Genomic DNA, 17028 nt, shown 5'->3' with positions numbered 1-17028 from the left:
TCTTCAAATATTTTAACACGTGGAAGAAATTGGTCTCACTCTTCATGGCAGGCAACATGGGCGGGGAATAAGGAAGTTATGAGACTCTTTGGACATTACAGGGAGATAATTTTTATTCAACATAAGGACAAATTAAGATGCAGCTATGAAAGAACTGATTTGATAATTTTATTGAGGTGCCAAGAATGCAAGAGTAGATAAAAAACAGGAAAAAGTTTAGAGAATTGACAAGGAGGTGGAGGCAACATATTAACAAAGCAAGGCTAGACTCCATGGATGCTTTAAATGCATTATTTCCTCTCATTCTCACACCCAACCTGTGGAGTAGTACTATGATTATCACTTAGGGAAGCAGGCTGAAACTGGCTAACTTTCGCAAGTCACACAGGTAGTCTTACCTCAGAGCCCTCACTCCTAACAACCATTGTTTCAGTTGGAACAGAAGATTTCTAGTGTGTCTCTTTGGGCCAGGGAGAGAGGGGGAGCCCTGTGCTTTTGAGGGCCCATATTGTTCTGATGTCAGGAAACCTAGAGTTGATGGTAAACATTTAAGGGAGAAAGAGCTGAAGACTGTTGTAAAGTAACCAATCCTTTCCTACCTAGCTGGAGATTTTCCTGACAGGAGCTCTAGTCTCCTAGAAAATTGTGCCCTTTAGGGATGGAGACCACCCTGTCACATCCTGGGTCGGTATGGTGTTTGTTGGCAGGTTAACATTCTTTGTGGCTCTATTTTGAATTCATCAGAGGGTTGGGACTCTTTAACCACCTGATTTTGTTATCTTCACATATTTTTCAGTGTAGAAAAGGGACCTGTCCCATTCATGCTATTTTTATGGAGAGGTAGCTGCCATTTGGGAGGTTGTGTATTTCAGTGGTGACAGACCAGACATCAACAACCCTGAGAACCTCTAACATCACCATCCTGGGCTTCCCTGCTGCCCCTCTGCAACACCCCCCAGGTCCCAGGTCCTGAGCAGTCCTGAGCATGTGCCTGATTTCAGAATGATCAGTGCCACACTGCTATCTTCCCTGTGTGTCTGGCAGTCAGGCAGACTTCTTGATAGCCTGCCTCCTGCTTGCTGCTGTCAGAGAGAACTATGTGTGGATACTAGGATTGGGGAAACTACGTGGCAATTCTGACTCATTGCAGCTCCAGCAACAGGCTCCACAATGAGCTGTAAGCATGACAGTGGGTCCAATGCTATGTCTGGGGAAAACGAAGAACTACACTGAAGAGCAGCTACACCCGACACGGGGACGAGGAGAAACAGGACACACTAAAGGACAGGCTAACCTGACACTGAATTGTATCTTTGGAGGCCTGCAGCACTGTCCTTATAAAAATGCAAAGCAGATCCAAAAGAAATTACTATGATCTTTAAAAGGTCAGAGTGAGGTTGAATATTGATTTTCTTTAAGATGCTTTATCAATTAGAGACCAGAGGTTTTTTCCTGATGATATTTATTTCATAAATGTAATTATTTTTCTAAAACATATTAAAATAGAAAACATGTTCTTTTAATCAATTTATACAAAGAAAATACCAATATAGTAATAAAAATACTGAAAATATATGAAAAGCACCAGAACATTAGAGAAATTACACTGGCAACAATTCTAGGAATATATATTTTTTGTAGTTGTACAATAAAGTGCTATTAAATCCAGTCAAAATTAGTGGCAATATATAAAAACAGTTATGGTAGTATGAAATTTGAGGCCAGGTTTACCAGCAATCGCATTTTTAGGCTACTTGCAGATCAAGGTAATGATATTTCACTAATGCTTTCATGGGAAATCTATTAATTTCCATTCCTAAGTGAAAACAAGTATCTAAATCTAAATGTTGGTTCCTTGGTAATTTGGTCATGAATAGGTAATGACATGATTAAAAATAAAATTACTGATTAGAGTACCAAAAATAATCATGCAATTATGATTAAAGGAAAACAAATGAAGACAGAATAAAATCAAGTGTAAATATATGATTAATCAAGACAAGTACAAACGTTTGGATGCCTTTGATTTTATAGTTAATTTTCAGTAATCCTGCTTAGTCACATTTAATAGACACACAAACATTAACAAGATATGTTATTAAATTCAACTGACCAGACATTGAGCAAGGATATTTTAGTGGGTCAACATAATTTTTCATATGAAACATTAAAGGGACACCGTTAGGACAATACATTTTCAATCTTGGCTAATTATTTCCTCATTTATTTGCCAAGGAACAGAAAACATACACAACTACTTTGGGATTAGATTATATTAAGGCCAAAAATCTACCATGTAAGGGGAAGCCACTGTGCACACACACAGGGAGATACTGTGCACAGTACTTAGGGTGGACTGCAGTCCGTTTCACAGCTGGAGGTGGCAAACTGAAACAGAAAAGCCCAAATTAAGACAAAGTAGCACACCAGTGTCCTTTTAAGGTTTTATTTCCTAGGCCAATTTTGAAAGAACTGTTATATCATTCTTCATAACTCAATTTTGGAATCAACTTCTTGAAGACGAAAGCCAACAACACTACCCTTCAGAACAGTAATAAAATCTCCAAACATGGCTCAATCGAAACTCAACATTTTACAGGCAGACTGTTTTTTCTTTCATATAAAGTAGATGTACATGTGAACCAACATAGACCCAAACTGGTCATATTAATGAGAAAACAAACTCATTTCATTGCCTCTGCTACTGCAAGGTGTATCTTTTTAGGATTTTAGGAATACCGGGTGGGTACTACCATATCAAAGGCAGAATATCAAGTAAGTCAATTGGTCCTCCTAGTTTGAAGGTTTCACAGATCATCGTGAGTTACATTTTTCGTTCTTTAAATGGAGAGCTGACACCTGGGCATCTATGTTTCTTTTTGTTTTATTTTTTTCTTTTCACCCTTCTAGATACTCTAGTATTTTGTATATTTCCTTGTCATGGGCTGACTTTTACAAGGAACATTTTAAAATCTAAATTTATTATCCTGCTTAGCATCTCAAACAACTAACCTTTCAAAAAAATTTATATCTAACACCTTTCATTTAGAAATGAGGAGGGAGACAGTGCAATTCATGGTCCACAGAGACTCCTCTGCTCTGGAATGGGGGTGAAGATGGGACAATAGAGGGTCAGGCCTTTATAATAAATTAGGCAAAAGGTTCAGTGTCCAGCTATAGTGGACAACATGAAACGCCATAAAAATGACTGGATAGGGGGACTGCTTGAGACTTTTCTTTTGGGCATTACTAACAGAATTCAAAGATATTCCAACCACGCTTAGTTTTCCAAATTCTACTGAAATGAGAGTGTTCATAAAAAAGCCTGAGATTAATAAAAGGCAGGCTGTTAAGGAACACTGAGAAACAAAGGTTAAGGTGGTTTGGCATTAAATCGGTTTACATTCCAAAAGAATACTGACCATCACTGGGAGGAATTCTCAAAATTACAAAGTCATGGTTGCATAAATTCCTCTATATAAGTGTGTTTTCTTTCTCAATATACATGTTCTTCTATATACATAGTATAGAAAAGCTAGTAAGTCAGCTCAGCTATAATAATTCTGTCATAAAAAAGCAGATTACATTTTTTGGCTGCAACAAAGCATGTTACTTATACTTTTCAGTTTAGCTAATGTATTTACACGATAAAACTTAAGCTTTAAAAGTATTCAGATCAAAAGGAAAAAATAAATTATATTTAAACTATTAATTTACACAATGGATATGCCTTTACTTACTTTACTAAATAGCTATAGTCTCTTATAATCAATTTCTCCAGCATTTCTTTATTCTAGCAGTTTATTTTCAAGACATGTATGTGTTCCCCTCCACGTGCTGCATATTTCCTTTTAGGAAGCACAGATGTGCAATGTTTTTAGTAGCTTGGTAGAGTTTTAGGTCTGTTACTTTTTCCAACTAATGGACGAAGGAACCGTGGTTCCTACCCGGCACCACTTCTTTAACTGTACAATAAATAGAAGAAAGAGGTGACAAAAGCAAGCAAGAGCATTGTTAAGGAAAGCAGCAGCTGCTGGAACCAGATACAACGCTGAACTTGGTCTTCAAGCTTCCTATTGCTTTCTAGTAAACGACTGAGCTGAAGAGGGAAGAAGGGATGAAAGATTTATATCAATAAAACAGTCATTAATCATGGGCATGACAAACAGGAATACTAGAAATCCAAACACTGAAAGGATGGGGCCCACTACTCTGTAAGGCTGGTGGAAGGAGGGGGAAGTGCAACAGGGCATTAGATTTGTTTGGTGGACAGATATGTCTATACTTATTCTCATTTTGAGAGGTCTAAATTTCTAGTTGAGACAGGAGCAGAGGAGTCAGTTCCTAGAGGTACAGAAACCCTTAAGCAGCCCTCAGCTACTCAGAGAGCCCCTCTGTCTCTTTCAAATTTAAATGCACTACTTGGTACTTTTTTCTGCAAGACTGAATTATTTGATACTCCCCAAAGCACCTTGTGCTTTGCTAAAAATGGCCAGAGCTTTCAAATGGTTAGTAGATCTCCAAAAATAACTCACTGCTTACACCATTTCTTTTCTTTTTTTACTGAGAAATGGTCTTGTTCTATTACCCAGGCTGGAGTGCAGTGGCATGATCATGGCTCACTGCAGCCTTGACCTCCCAGGCTCAAGCAATCCTCCTGCCTCAGCTGGGACTACAGATGTGTGCCACCACACCTGGCTAATTTTTAATTTCTTTGTACAGACAGGGTCTCGCTATATTGCCCAGACTGGCCTCAAACTCCTGGGCTCAAGTGATCCTCCTGCCTCGGCCTCCCAAAGTGCTGGGATTACAGGCAGCACCACACCTGGCCTGCTTACCATTTCTGATTTGGCATCTCTTCACAAAGAACAGTATTTCTGTCGTGTCTATGCCAAATGTTTTTCCTTATGTCCGTGAGAAAAAAAGGAATTTCTAATGCTGATCAGCATTAACAACTTCGTTTGGGGAGGAAGAAAGTATACTTACTTGTAGACATATATCTTCACTGGTTTTATCTGACATGTTGAAAGCATTGTCTTTTAACGTAAGAGTGTTTGGTTTACTGCTTTCAACAGTATGGCATCTTAACCTATTAAAATCCAAAGAAAACATAACTTCTTAAAAAGTTAATGAATTTTCTTATAAAAGTAAAATATAAAATGAAAACAGTTAAACACAGAAGTCTATGTAACAGAGGTAAAAGTCCTCATTCGTCTTCCCCAGGCTCACCTAAGACAGCTGCTCTGTGTATATGTATCTTCCAGCTTCACTAATTAATGCACGTATAAGGAACACAACATATTGCAGACACCATTCAGTAAAATTCAAATGAAAGTTTTTATATGGTATTCAGTAGAATTCATCCAAATATCTTATGATTTGAAGGAAATCACCCTTTCTAGATAGGAGAAAGGTACTTTCCTTGAGCTTCAGTACCCTACCACCAAGCCTCCCTCCCACTTTCTGCAGGAGAACAGTGATCTCGCAGTTATAGAAAAGCAAGCCATCAGTAATTGGTGAAGCAAAAAACAAAGAAAACAAAGCAACTCGAACATAACAAAACCAAAAATAACCCTTCATTTTGAGGGACTGTTTCATAAGAACTTCAAATTAATCTACAACACCTTTTATACCAGTGTTTCTTACCCTTTCAAAATATTCCCATAACCACGTCTTTGAACAAAAGAAAAACTCTTGATAAAAACAGAAAGTAGGCCCTCCTGTAATACAATTTGAAAATTCAAATATTACATGTAAAAACAAGGCAGGCTGCTGACCTCCATCTGCGTCTCCCTCCTCTGGACTAAGGCTAATCTCCCCTGTTTTGGTCCCCCACACACTTTCAGCCTTCTCAGGAAGTTCACTGTTCATAATCTATTTTCATGATCTATCAGCTAAGCTTTTGATTTTTTGTAGAGAGGAGGTTTCCCTATGTTGCCCAGGCTGGTCTTGGACTCCTGAGCTCAAGCAGTCCTCCCACCTCAGCCTCTGAAAGTATTAGGATTACAGGTGTGAGCCACTGTGCCTGGCCCTGAAGATTTCATTCAACCATAGCCATTATCAGGTTTCCCAGCTTCTCCTCTATAAAGCAGGAAAAACGCCTTCCTCCCTCACAGGGCTGTCTTCATGACGGAATGAATCAATATGTCTAAAGCATCTAGAACAGTGCTGGCATACAGCAAATTCCACTTTAGTGTGAACTTGGTATCACTGCCCACTGTCTAGTTTCTATACAGTACCCAGAATAATCCTTTAAAAAAATAAGCCCGGATCACCTCATGGCTCTGCTTAGTGCCGACTAATAGTTTTTCCTCTCACTCGGAAGTCCTCTCCATAGGGACGATCTGATATCCTACTATCGCTGTCCCCATCTCTCACCATGCTCCTCCCTTACTGGAGTCAAGAGACAGTGACTTCCTTGTTGTTCCTCCCAAAGGCCAAGAACACTCCTTTTGCATTTGTTGTTCTGTCTGGAAAGGTCTCTGTCCAGTTATCTATGTGGCTTGCTCTCTCATTTCCTTCAGGGCCTACTCTAATGTCATTGGAGTGGCCATCCTTAACTACCCTATAAAGCAGGATTTCTTAACCTCGGCACTACGGACATTTGGGGCCAGATCATTTTTGGGGGATGGGGCTGTCCTGTGTACTGCTAGTGGTTTAGCAGCATCCCTATGCTGCCCCCATTAGATGCCCATTGTACCCCATCCCCCAGTTGTGACAACCAAAATTGTCTCCAGACATTGACAAATGTCCCCTGGGGGGAAAAATGGGAGCACTCCAATAAACCATAATTCCAATTTAAAAAAAGCAAAATAAAACTACAATACAGCCTCTTCTATTCTCCTTTTCTACATATCTTTTCAAGAAATTTGTCACAACCTGATACATCTATATATATGCACATACATGTATATATCTATATATGCAAGTTTTTCCCCCTCTTAAATAGGATAATGTCCATAACCAATTTTTCTCACTAGATTTGTTTTCTAAAATATATCACAGATGTCTTTCCACGTCAGAACAAATAGACTGACTGTACCTTTTTGAGTGGTTGCAGCACGCTTTAGTGTGGATATACTCAAATGTATCTCACTATTGCTTTACTGGTTACCATTTAGATTCTTTCTTTCCAGTTTTTCACTATTACAAACAATGCTGCAAAAAACATTCTAGTATGTAAGGTAAGCGTTCCTACAGGGAGAACTGCTGAGACAATCTGTGTTTATGATCTGGACAGATCCAGACTCTTGCACTGGCCTGCAAATGAGTTTCTGCTATCAGTGACCTCCTTGAGCAACACCAGGTCTCTTTCATCTGGGCATCCCCAGAGGCTTGCAGGGCACCCAGCAGATGCAAGAAGAAAGGGAGGCCACCTGGTCCATGGAGGCACTTTTCTCTTTCTGATTCTTCCCACTACATTTGAGAAGAATGTGAGGAAAAAGCTTACCTATGTTCCATCACTTTGTTTCTGGGAACTTCTTTCCAAAACTGAGTTAATTCTGCTGGGCCTGTGCCAGATGACTGTTCCATTTCTGCAGCCATTATCAGAAAACGGTCTTGGGCAGAGACTGTTAAACCTGCATTCCAAAAGGGTAATTCAGCATATAAACAGGAACCTTCAAAGGGGTTGGATATGCATGTGGTTTAAAGCATTATTCTGGAACTCAACATTAAGGAAAAAGAAGAAAATGGAATTATCTTTAAAAAGGAAAAAGTTCTAAAAGTGAGGAATTTCTCCTTTGAAATTCAATTTCAATTGGTGTCAGTTTAAACAATTTTACTTGTTAGAAACAATTACATTTTAATGCTGGAAAGGGCTTTAGAGACCTCTTTGACTATCCCATTTCACATGTGGGAAAACAGATGTCTACAGTGAGGTGAGGTGACTTGTGTTACTCTGCTAATTTCTAGATTCTAGCCCGACATTTCTGCTGACTCAGAGCCAAGGTCCAGGTCCCCTTCCCCCCACCATACCCAACACCTGCTGTGGCTACTAAGTGACAACTCACCCCCATGGGGAGACACAACTATATCCACTGATGCACCCGGGTCACAGCTGCTATTGCTTGGCTTGACTCTGTATTTTTCTGGAGCCGTTGTTCTCACCTATTTATAAACACAGTAGTCACATAACAACCTTTATGCTTTTCTGGGGGGAAATGGCTTAAGAATGACTTTAAAAAAATTTTTTTTATTTTTATTTTTATTATACTTTAAGTTTTAGGGTACATGCGCACAATGTGCAGGTTTGTTACATATGTATACATGTGTCATGTTGGTGTGCTGCACCCATTAACTTGTCATTTAACATTAGGTATATCTCCCTAAAAAAAAAAATTAGCAGTGAATAATTAATGAACAAAGAGTTTACAAAGTAACATTGATGGTTATGCATAGAAGGTATTTTTTCCCCACTAACAGGAAAAAAGCATCTCGACCTATCTAAAAACATATAAGTCAAACTGTCATTCAGACTCCCTCTTAAATAAAACAATCCATCTGTTAAATATTTATCCTGTTAATTACCTGAATTTAATGACATAAATTCACAAAAACAGAATGCACATTAGATTGCATGTTATTAATACAATGGTGTTCAGAAATTAAAAAACAGTAGATAATCAAAGCCCATCAGGAACATCCTGGTAGTTACATCTAAATTAAATAGAAGATTTAAGGCAGGAAAACCTATAATATGGGGTAGTGCCGGACTTAGTCTTGTTACACTTAATGCTCAGTATCAGGTTAATAACCGATATAAACTACACTCCAGAATATACCACACTTGGGGAAAATGCACTATCAATTTTATAGTTTTATGTTTCACTGTTATTATAAATTAAATTATTCACATAGTAAAGAGTAATTTTTCTTGGGTTGTTATTTACAACAAACATTAAACCCTTGTATTAACTTAGACATTAACCTATTACTGCACGTAAAAGATTCAGATACAGACCTCAGGGAAAATTTTTTGATAAAGCTATGCCACTTGGTTAGAAGCAGAAGGTAGTACAACATGCCTAAAAATTGTCATAAATAAAAACACTGTACAAGTTCAAAATTTTCAATCTTTCAATTAGAATATGTCTAAAATCACTTCCCATGTCAAATTCTCAAACCTAATTTATTGTATCTTTGAGATATTTACCTTAAATGCCACTATATTTTTAGTTACATTTGTCAACACTATTAAGGTTTTCTTCTCTCCGGATTCTGTACTTCCAAAGTACAGTTCTTCTGCTGGGCTAGGGAGTGACAAAAACATAAGACATTTGTAATAATCAGAATAAATGATAATCTAATCATTAGGTTGAAGAAAAATATTTAGTTAATATCTTATGCTCATTTGTATAAAGACATTTCACCAAAAAAGACTTACAAAACAATTACCTAATACAATTTTGTATTTTAATCTTACTGATTCAATGCACACTATTTAAAAAGTCCTACGGTTTTCCCCAAGATCAAAAGCAAACCAGGAAGAACAGAAGAGAGAATTATGAAGGCTCTGATTAATCCTATAATCAGCATTATCTTAAGGTGCACTTATTTAAACTATTTGGAAGGTTATAGATAATAAAGCAAAGAAGATATTGCTGCTTCAACTTTACCTAATTACAAATAATTAGAATGACGCATATTTCTATACACCAACAGAAAAGAGCATAACTTAAAAAGAAAGATGATTAAGAATGTATTTAACAGAATAATTTCTCACTATGTAGCAGCTTTTCTAAGTAATAGGGAAGGAGAAAAGTACACATAAAAGTAAGTTTGGGATGGGAGCTGTAGGAAGAACTAATCAAATAGTAAAATCAGTGAGCTTCAATATTTAAATTTTACTATTACTTTCCATTGTAATGCCTATGACCTAAAAAAAAATTTAAAAGATTCAAGCAGTTTGTGTAGTTTAGTTACATTAGCCAAATTGTATCAGGTGGCTCAAAACAATGGGAAGAATAGTGTTTTTGTTTTATATAAAAAGGTGAATAATTTAACTAAAGTGAATTTTCAGCGAGCCCTTGATTTTGAGATACATCTTTAAATAGGTTAATTTTATATCAGGAATGTCTGTACCTTGGGGGTGTTTTTTAATCTAACTAACACATGTTTTTAAGAATGAGCTCTCCCAAAAGGGCTGTGCCTAGTTTTGGACAAGGTGGTAAATTTGCATGGTTGCTGGCTTTCTTCTAGAGCCCAATCATAAGTAAGTCATAGAAAACCACAAGGTTATGGATCTCATTGTTCTTAGTAACCAGCACAACAACTGTGAGCAGCTCCAGGAAGACAGAGGTTGGTTAGGTCTTTGTGTCTGTGTAGGAGCAGCTCTGGGACTTCATCGGGGGCGGAGGAAGGGAGGAGCAGAGCCCGATGTGCAGCTGAAAAGCTGTCTGGCTTTCTCCCTAGCCTGCTTTTCCTGTCATACCTCTACAATTACAGGCAAGGACCTATGATGTGACAGGTTTACAGTGAAAACAGAATGTGTAACTTCCAAATAAGTAGAGAGAAAAATGGGAACAAGTAAACAAACAAAAAAGATAAACTCCAAAGGGGGAAAATGGGAAAGAAAAACCATGAAAAACAGAAAATGCATGCGCATCTATGTCTCTATTGCTTGCTGTCTTTCATACATATAGATGGCGGAGATAAATCCAAATATAACAGTAATCAAAATATATGTCAACAAGCTAATATTATCAATTAGAGAATGTCAGATTAGATTTTTTAAAAGTCTGGCTATATTGTTCATAAGAGATATACATAAAACATAGCTATACAGAAAGGTTTCAAGTAAAGGGACAGAAAATGCTACATAAGATCATAAAGTTGGTGTAGCAATTTAACGTAAGGCAAAATACATTTACCAACCAAAAACATCATCAGTGAGAAAAAGGTCTTTATACAATGCTGAAAGAAACAACCTGGAATCTTTTGAATCAAATAACCTAGCAGAAAAATAGAGATGTCCTGAAGTTTGGCTTTAGTCACAAACCTATTTTTCTAGTTCATCTTTGGCTTCTGGAAAGTAAAATCAACAAATCCTTACTTTAGTGTCATTTCTGGCATTCCTGAACTTGGGCAAGTCTAATAGTATCAGTAATGTGAGGAAAATACATGCCATTCAGATTTATTAATATATAAATATTTAGTTTTATTATCTGATGTGTGATGAGAGCCTTTTAAAGACACTCAACATAATAAAAGAAAGCAAGGTAGCTAAAAATATCCACTATGTCTGCAAACCAAGGTAAGTCTTCAGATAACTCTTGGTTTTATATTTCTACAGTTTCAAAAACCAAATAGAAGTTTTCTTAATTTTGTGGCTCCCTCAAGGTGATCAAGATACGTTATAAAATTATAGCTGATAAAATCTTTGATGATTACCTGATGTGTAGTAAGGGGCCTTTAAATACACTCAATGGTTTCTTGAAAGCTCTCATTTTTGAATCAACTTTTTCATTTTCTTCTGCTTTGGAAGTAGATTCGGTTGGGTTAATCTAAAGACAAAAAAAAAAGGATAACTATTTAGCATATATTAACATGACCATTAACATCTATTTTAGTGCCTACTATTATACATAACATAGGTTACTCTAGAAAATACAATATGGTCATTCCCTTAAGAGTCTTTAAATTTTTCTAAATTATAACATTGTATTTATCCATCTATCAAGTTCCTGATTACTTGTAAAAAGAGTGACAACTACAAAGTGCTCTTTTAAAAATTAGAGAAAGGAACTAAATCAAAGTAAAGTTTTAAATTAATTACTTTTAGACAAATAAAAAAATTTTAGATAAAACAATTACTTCTAGATGTGTTTTGCTAGTCTTTATACAAAAGCATGGAATCAGCCTTTATTTTATTTTGAGACAAAGTCTCACTCTGTCACCCAGGTCAGAGTGCAGTGGCACAATCACAGCTCACTACAGCCTTGACCTCCTGGGCTCAAGCGATCTTCCCAACTCAGCCTCCAGAGTAGGTGGGATGACAGGTGTGTACTATCACGTCTGGCTAATTTTTTATTTTTTGTAGAGACAGGGCCTCCCTATGTTGCTCGGGCTGGTCTCAAACTCCGGTGCTCAAGCGATCCTTCCACCTCAGCCTCAGAAAGTGCTCCGATTACAGGTATAAGACACAGGCCCTGGCCTGGAATCAGACTTAAATACACTAAAGTGGTGCTTCTGGTCAGCTAATCCCATCCTTCCTCTTTCTTTTTACACACAAAAATGTGGAAGGGTAGCAGGTTAAGTGAATTACCCAAAATCACACAGCTGGCTAGTGGCAGAATTGGGGATAGACCACATCTTGTGATTCAGTTTCATTTTATTTATAAAGCTACCTTTTTAAGAAGAGGTGTTTGTTCTTCATTAGAAATTGTTTCCAATGTTTCTTTGCCATCACTTTCTATGTCTTCTTTACTTGAAGTTTCATCCTCACTGGTAATAGGCCCATTCTCACACAATGGGGTCTGGAAGTCATCATCTACTAGTGGTGGATAGCTATACTTGAAAGGATCCTACAAGAAAATAATTTCACATGAGCCTACTAAATGGTGGGTAGAGAAATAACTCTCTTAGTAGATTTACAATTCATTACTTTGGCCAAGAAAAAACGGACTTAATTAGATCATGAAATTTAAAACAAAGAAAGCATTTCAAACTAGAAAGAAAAAGAGCAATAAGTGGTGTGGGACAATTGGCTAGCCATCTATACAGAATCACCTTAGATCTTTAGCTCGCTCTCTACACCAAAAAGAATTTCAGATGGATAAAAGCTTTAAATGTGTATGTGTGTGTGTGTGTGTGTGTGTGTGTGTGTGTGTGTGTGTGTATTTTTAAAGAACTATATAAGTTCTGTAACAATACAGAAGAGGGATACAGAATACACTGAAAAAGAATGAAAATTGTCTTTTGAATCATAAGAAAGTTTTCAACATCACTTATAATTAAAGAAATGCAAATTAAAATGACAGTGAAATATTTTTTACCTGAGACTGGCAATGATTACAAAAAAGAGAATATGCGATGCTGGCAAGGAGGTGGTTCAAGAATTCTCACACATTGGTAAATGGGCACAATCTCTTTAGAGGAAATTTGGCAACAGCTATCTAAATTAAAAACTACTCACAGATTTTTTTCTAGGAGTTTATTCTGTATGCATTCTCGCTGCACACATATATTAAGAATTATTACAACGATATTCACTGCAGCAAAACTAGTAATGGCAAAAAATTAGAACACAACTATCAGTGCAGCCCTTTAAAAGAGGAGTGATTAAATAAATTATGTTATATCCATCCACACAGTGGAATATTTTGGTTTAAAAATGAGAGAGACCTCTGTGAATCAATATGGTGTAACCTGCAAAATAAAAGATATGAAAAAAGTACAACTGGACAACACATATGGTATGTGACCATTGTGTAAAAAACTGTAATAGATAACTCCAGAGGGACAGAAAACTTGATGGTGACTGCCTTTAGGGAGTGGCAGTGGGCACGGACCTGGGAAGGCAGATGTAGTTTTCATGGTACTGTTATACTTTTCAATCTCTGGTATTGTATTTACTTTATTAAAAAATCATGTATATGTATTACTTTTTGAAAAAAAAACTTAAAAATTAATGTTAAAAAATAGTAGTCCTACTAAAATTTTGACTGTAATTCTGAAGAAACATATCACTAAGGACAGAGAGGGGAAATAAAATAACCTTTTCTATACATAAAATTAACATTATTTAAAATGTTATGAATTATATTAATTATAATTATTTAAGATATAACAATTTTATGAGCAAATTATTAAAAATAAATAAAATCACATTTTAAATCAAGCATAGCACCTGAAATGAAGTGTATTTGGTTTTTCTAGGTGAAAATGTGAAATACAAAGCCTTAGAATAAGAAAGAAGCAGACTTCAAATTAAAAATATTTGTTCAGGTCTTTTCTAATCAAAGACAATAAACAGAAGGACATATCAAAACTATTCCTCTTGCTAGTTCTGATTGAATACAATTTTGCCAGGCAGGCAGTATAAAAAATAGCTTGCAAAAAAATCAAGTAAGTGAAATATTATGAAGTTAACCCAAAGCGTACCAAGTCCATAAGTTGTACAGTTTTTCTATAAGTAGTAAAAATCAGCTCAAAAAAAGCTGGATAGTATATGCTTAATAGTATCTTTTTAACTAAAAAGACTGTTGAACAGCAAACAATTGGAAGCACACTAAAGACACATCAAGAGGAAATTCACTAACTTATGTCTAGATAGTAGAATACTATGCAGCCATAAATGAGTATGAGAGCCTGCTACATATTGATTTGGAATAAGACATGCTGTGAAGAGAAAAGCAGGATGCACACTAGCACATAAATACACTAACTTTAGAAGAGATGAGAGGGAGAAAAAATTATATACTATACTTGTTTATATGGGTAATACATATCCCTGCAAATTAATACAAGAAATTCAGCTGGGGAGGGAATATGGTGGTTGGAAATAGAAGTAGGAGGTGATATTTTTACTGAAGACTTATTTCTCATTATTCTTCTGAATACTCTTCAGTTTAGAACCACATAAATATATTACCTATTAAAAAATAAAAAATTAACAACTTTAAAACTTCAAAAATGTGTGTAACACTACTTGCTATTTTGGGGGTATCTGTGATATTTCTTTGCATATTATGATACTACTTTTCTTTTTCCCTTGAGGAAAGTATACAGCCCAATGTGCCATTATCCAGTATTGTTTTATAAACAAGTTTCAAATATTATACTTACAGTTCCACCCATGTGGGGAGGCAGGTATTCTACACTGACATAGTCCTGGACTTCATTTTTGCTTGTAAACTTCAACAAGCTCACTGCTTCTGGACCAAGCCAGGTTTTCACAATTTTGAAAGCAGCTGAAGAAAAACCAGTCACTTCATTAAAATTCTCATCATTCCTATTCTCAATTAATTTACCATAAATGCTAACCCAGGTCTTCTGAAATCAGTTTGGGCTATAATCTGTTAATATTTATCTTTATGTGATGTACTTAATTAACATTCTGTAATTTCTGTAGGCGTTTACATTGTGGCTCTCCCTTATGGGTTTCAAATGTTCCATGAAGATTCAGGAAGATTAAATTACCCTGATGTTCATTAATAAACTTATCAGGGTTTTGGCCTCTGAACAAATCCATCAATGATCCCAACTATTTACATTTCCAGACACTGAATCAAACAGCAATATGATTCAGGAAATAACTGCACAATAGTATGGAAAGAGTCATTTACCTTATGGTTCTGATAAACTCTCTATCTGAAAAACAGCCCTTCTTATTATGAGTGTGAGCTGGATCCAGCCTTCCTTTCTAACCCTACACTTCTCTGCCTCTATCTCAGGCCTTGCAGTTTATATAATTGTGGGAAACTTACAAAATCTCAAAAATAAACTGGTTTTTAAATTTTTTTTGAGACAGAGTCTCATTCTGTCACCCAGGCTGGAGTGCAGTGGCAGGAACTGCACTGTTCTGTTATCAAACACAGCTGTTTGGTAATTACAATCTTGTTCTGTCATGTCATTTCTTATTTATGCTTAATTTTTAAACCTCATTTTCACTGTGACAATCTAAGTACATTTTTAAGAAATTAAAAGAGAAATACTGCATTAAATTTGCAAAACTGTCAATTAAAAAACAGAAAATAAGAACAGTATGATAAACATTAAATGGTTCAGAGAAGTATCTTTTTATTTTAGCTAACTATAAGTTTTTTACATAACATTTAAATTTTCATTAATTTCAATTTAAAATGTGAGTTGACATGTTTGAAACTATGCTACTTTAATTTGATAAATCTGATTTTTCATGACTTTATTGAGATACAATTTACACGCCATAAAATCCCCTCTTTATACAAGTCAATGGTTTTTAGTATATTCGCAGAATTGTGCAACCACCACCACCACCACAATCTAATCTAGAACATTTTCATCACACCAAAAAGAACCTTCATATAGCAATCTCTCTTTATGCTTCCTTCTCCAAGTCCTCAGCAACTACTAATCTATTTTCTGTCTTCATGGATTTGCTTATTTTGGACATTTTATATAAATGAAACCATACAACATGGCTTTTTCTACTGGCTTTGTTCACTTGGCACGTTTTCAAGTTTCATTCATAATGTAGCATGTATCAGTACTTAATTCCCTTTTATGACTGAATAATTGTCCATTTTATAGATATGCAATATTTGTTTATCCATTCAGCAACTGATGAATATTTAGGCTGTTTCCACTTTTTGTTATTATGAATAATGCTGCCATGAACATTTGTGTACAAGTTTTTCTGTAGACATATGTTGTCACTTCTCTTGGACATATACTAAGGAGTGGAATTCTGGGTCATATGGTAATTCTATGTTTAGCTACCAAACTGTTTTCTGATGTGGCCAGACCATCTTAACATTCTCACCAGCAGTGTATGAGGCTTCCAATGTCTCCACATCCTTGCCAATACCTGTTATTATGTCTTTTTGATTCTAGCCACCCTAGTAGGTGTGAAATCACACCTCACTTGGTTTTGACTTGCATTTATCTAATGACTACTGATGCTCAGCATCTCTTTATGTGCTTATTGCCCATTTGTTTATCTTCTTTAGAAAAACATCTATTCAAATATTTCACTCGTTTAATTGGGTTACTTTTTTTTTTTTTTTTTGAGACAGAGTTTTACTCTTGTTGCCCAGGTTGGAGTGCAATGGCACTATCTTGGCTCACTGCAACCTCTGCCTCCCGGGTTCAAGCGATTCTCCTGCCTCAGCTTCCCAAGTAGCTGGGATTACAGGCATGTGCCACCACGCTTGGATAATTTTCTATTTTTAGTAGAGATGGGGTTTTACCATGTTAGCCAGGCTGGTCTCCAACTTCTGACCTCAGGTGATCTGCCCACCTCGGCCTCCCAAAGTGCTAGGATTACAGGCGTGAGTCACCATGCCCAGCCACTTGTCTTTTTAACATTGCATTGTAAGAGTTCTT

The 17028-nt window shown here is 36.2% G+C and overlaps 1 protein-coding gene across 2 annotated transcripts in view; it reads right to left on the bottom strand.

The window, feature by feature from the left end:
- Positions 1-2011: 2011 nt before the first annotated feature.
- The window catches only part of MOSPD2 (motile sperm domain containing 2), a 49210-nt gene continuing 34193 nt past the window's right edge, over positions 2012-17028 (bottom strand). The window contains exons 8-15 of one of the 2 annotated variants that reach the window (XM_054544348.2): positions 14788-14912; positions 12348-12524; positions 11392-11504; positions 9155-9251; positions 8013-8109; positions 7451-7580; positions 4987-5089; positions 2012-2388 (exon numbers count right to left, since the gene is read on the bottom strand). In XM_054544348.2, coding sequence (XP_054400323.1) covers positions 2347-2388; positions 4987-5089; positions 7451-7580; positions 8013-8109; positions 9155-9251; positions 11392-11504; positions 12348-12524; positions 14788-14912 — 884 coding nt within the window. In that variant the 3' untranslated portion in view covers positions 2012-2346. Of the gene's footprint in view, positions 4100-4986; positions 5090-7450; positions 7581-8012; positions 8110-9154; positions 9252-11391; positions 11505-12347; positions 12525-14787; positions 14913-17028 lie in introns of both variants that reach the window. The other variant, XM_002831401.5, reaches the window with a different exon arrangement.

The sequence above is a fragment of the Pongo abelii genome, chromosome X (genome assembly GCF_028885655.2).
Source record: "Pongo abelii isolate AG06213 chromosome X, NHGRI_mPonAbe1-v2.0_pri, whole genome shotgun sequence".
Lineage (NCBI taxonomy): Eukaryota > Metazoa > Chordata > Mammalia > Primates > Hominidae > Pongo > Pongo abelii.
The sequence above is the reverse complement of the archived record's forward strand: the minus strand, read 5'-3'. Positions and strand labels throughout refer to the sequence as shown.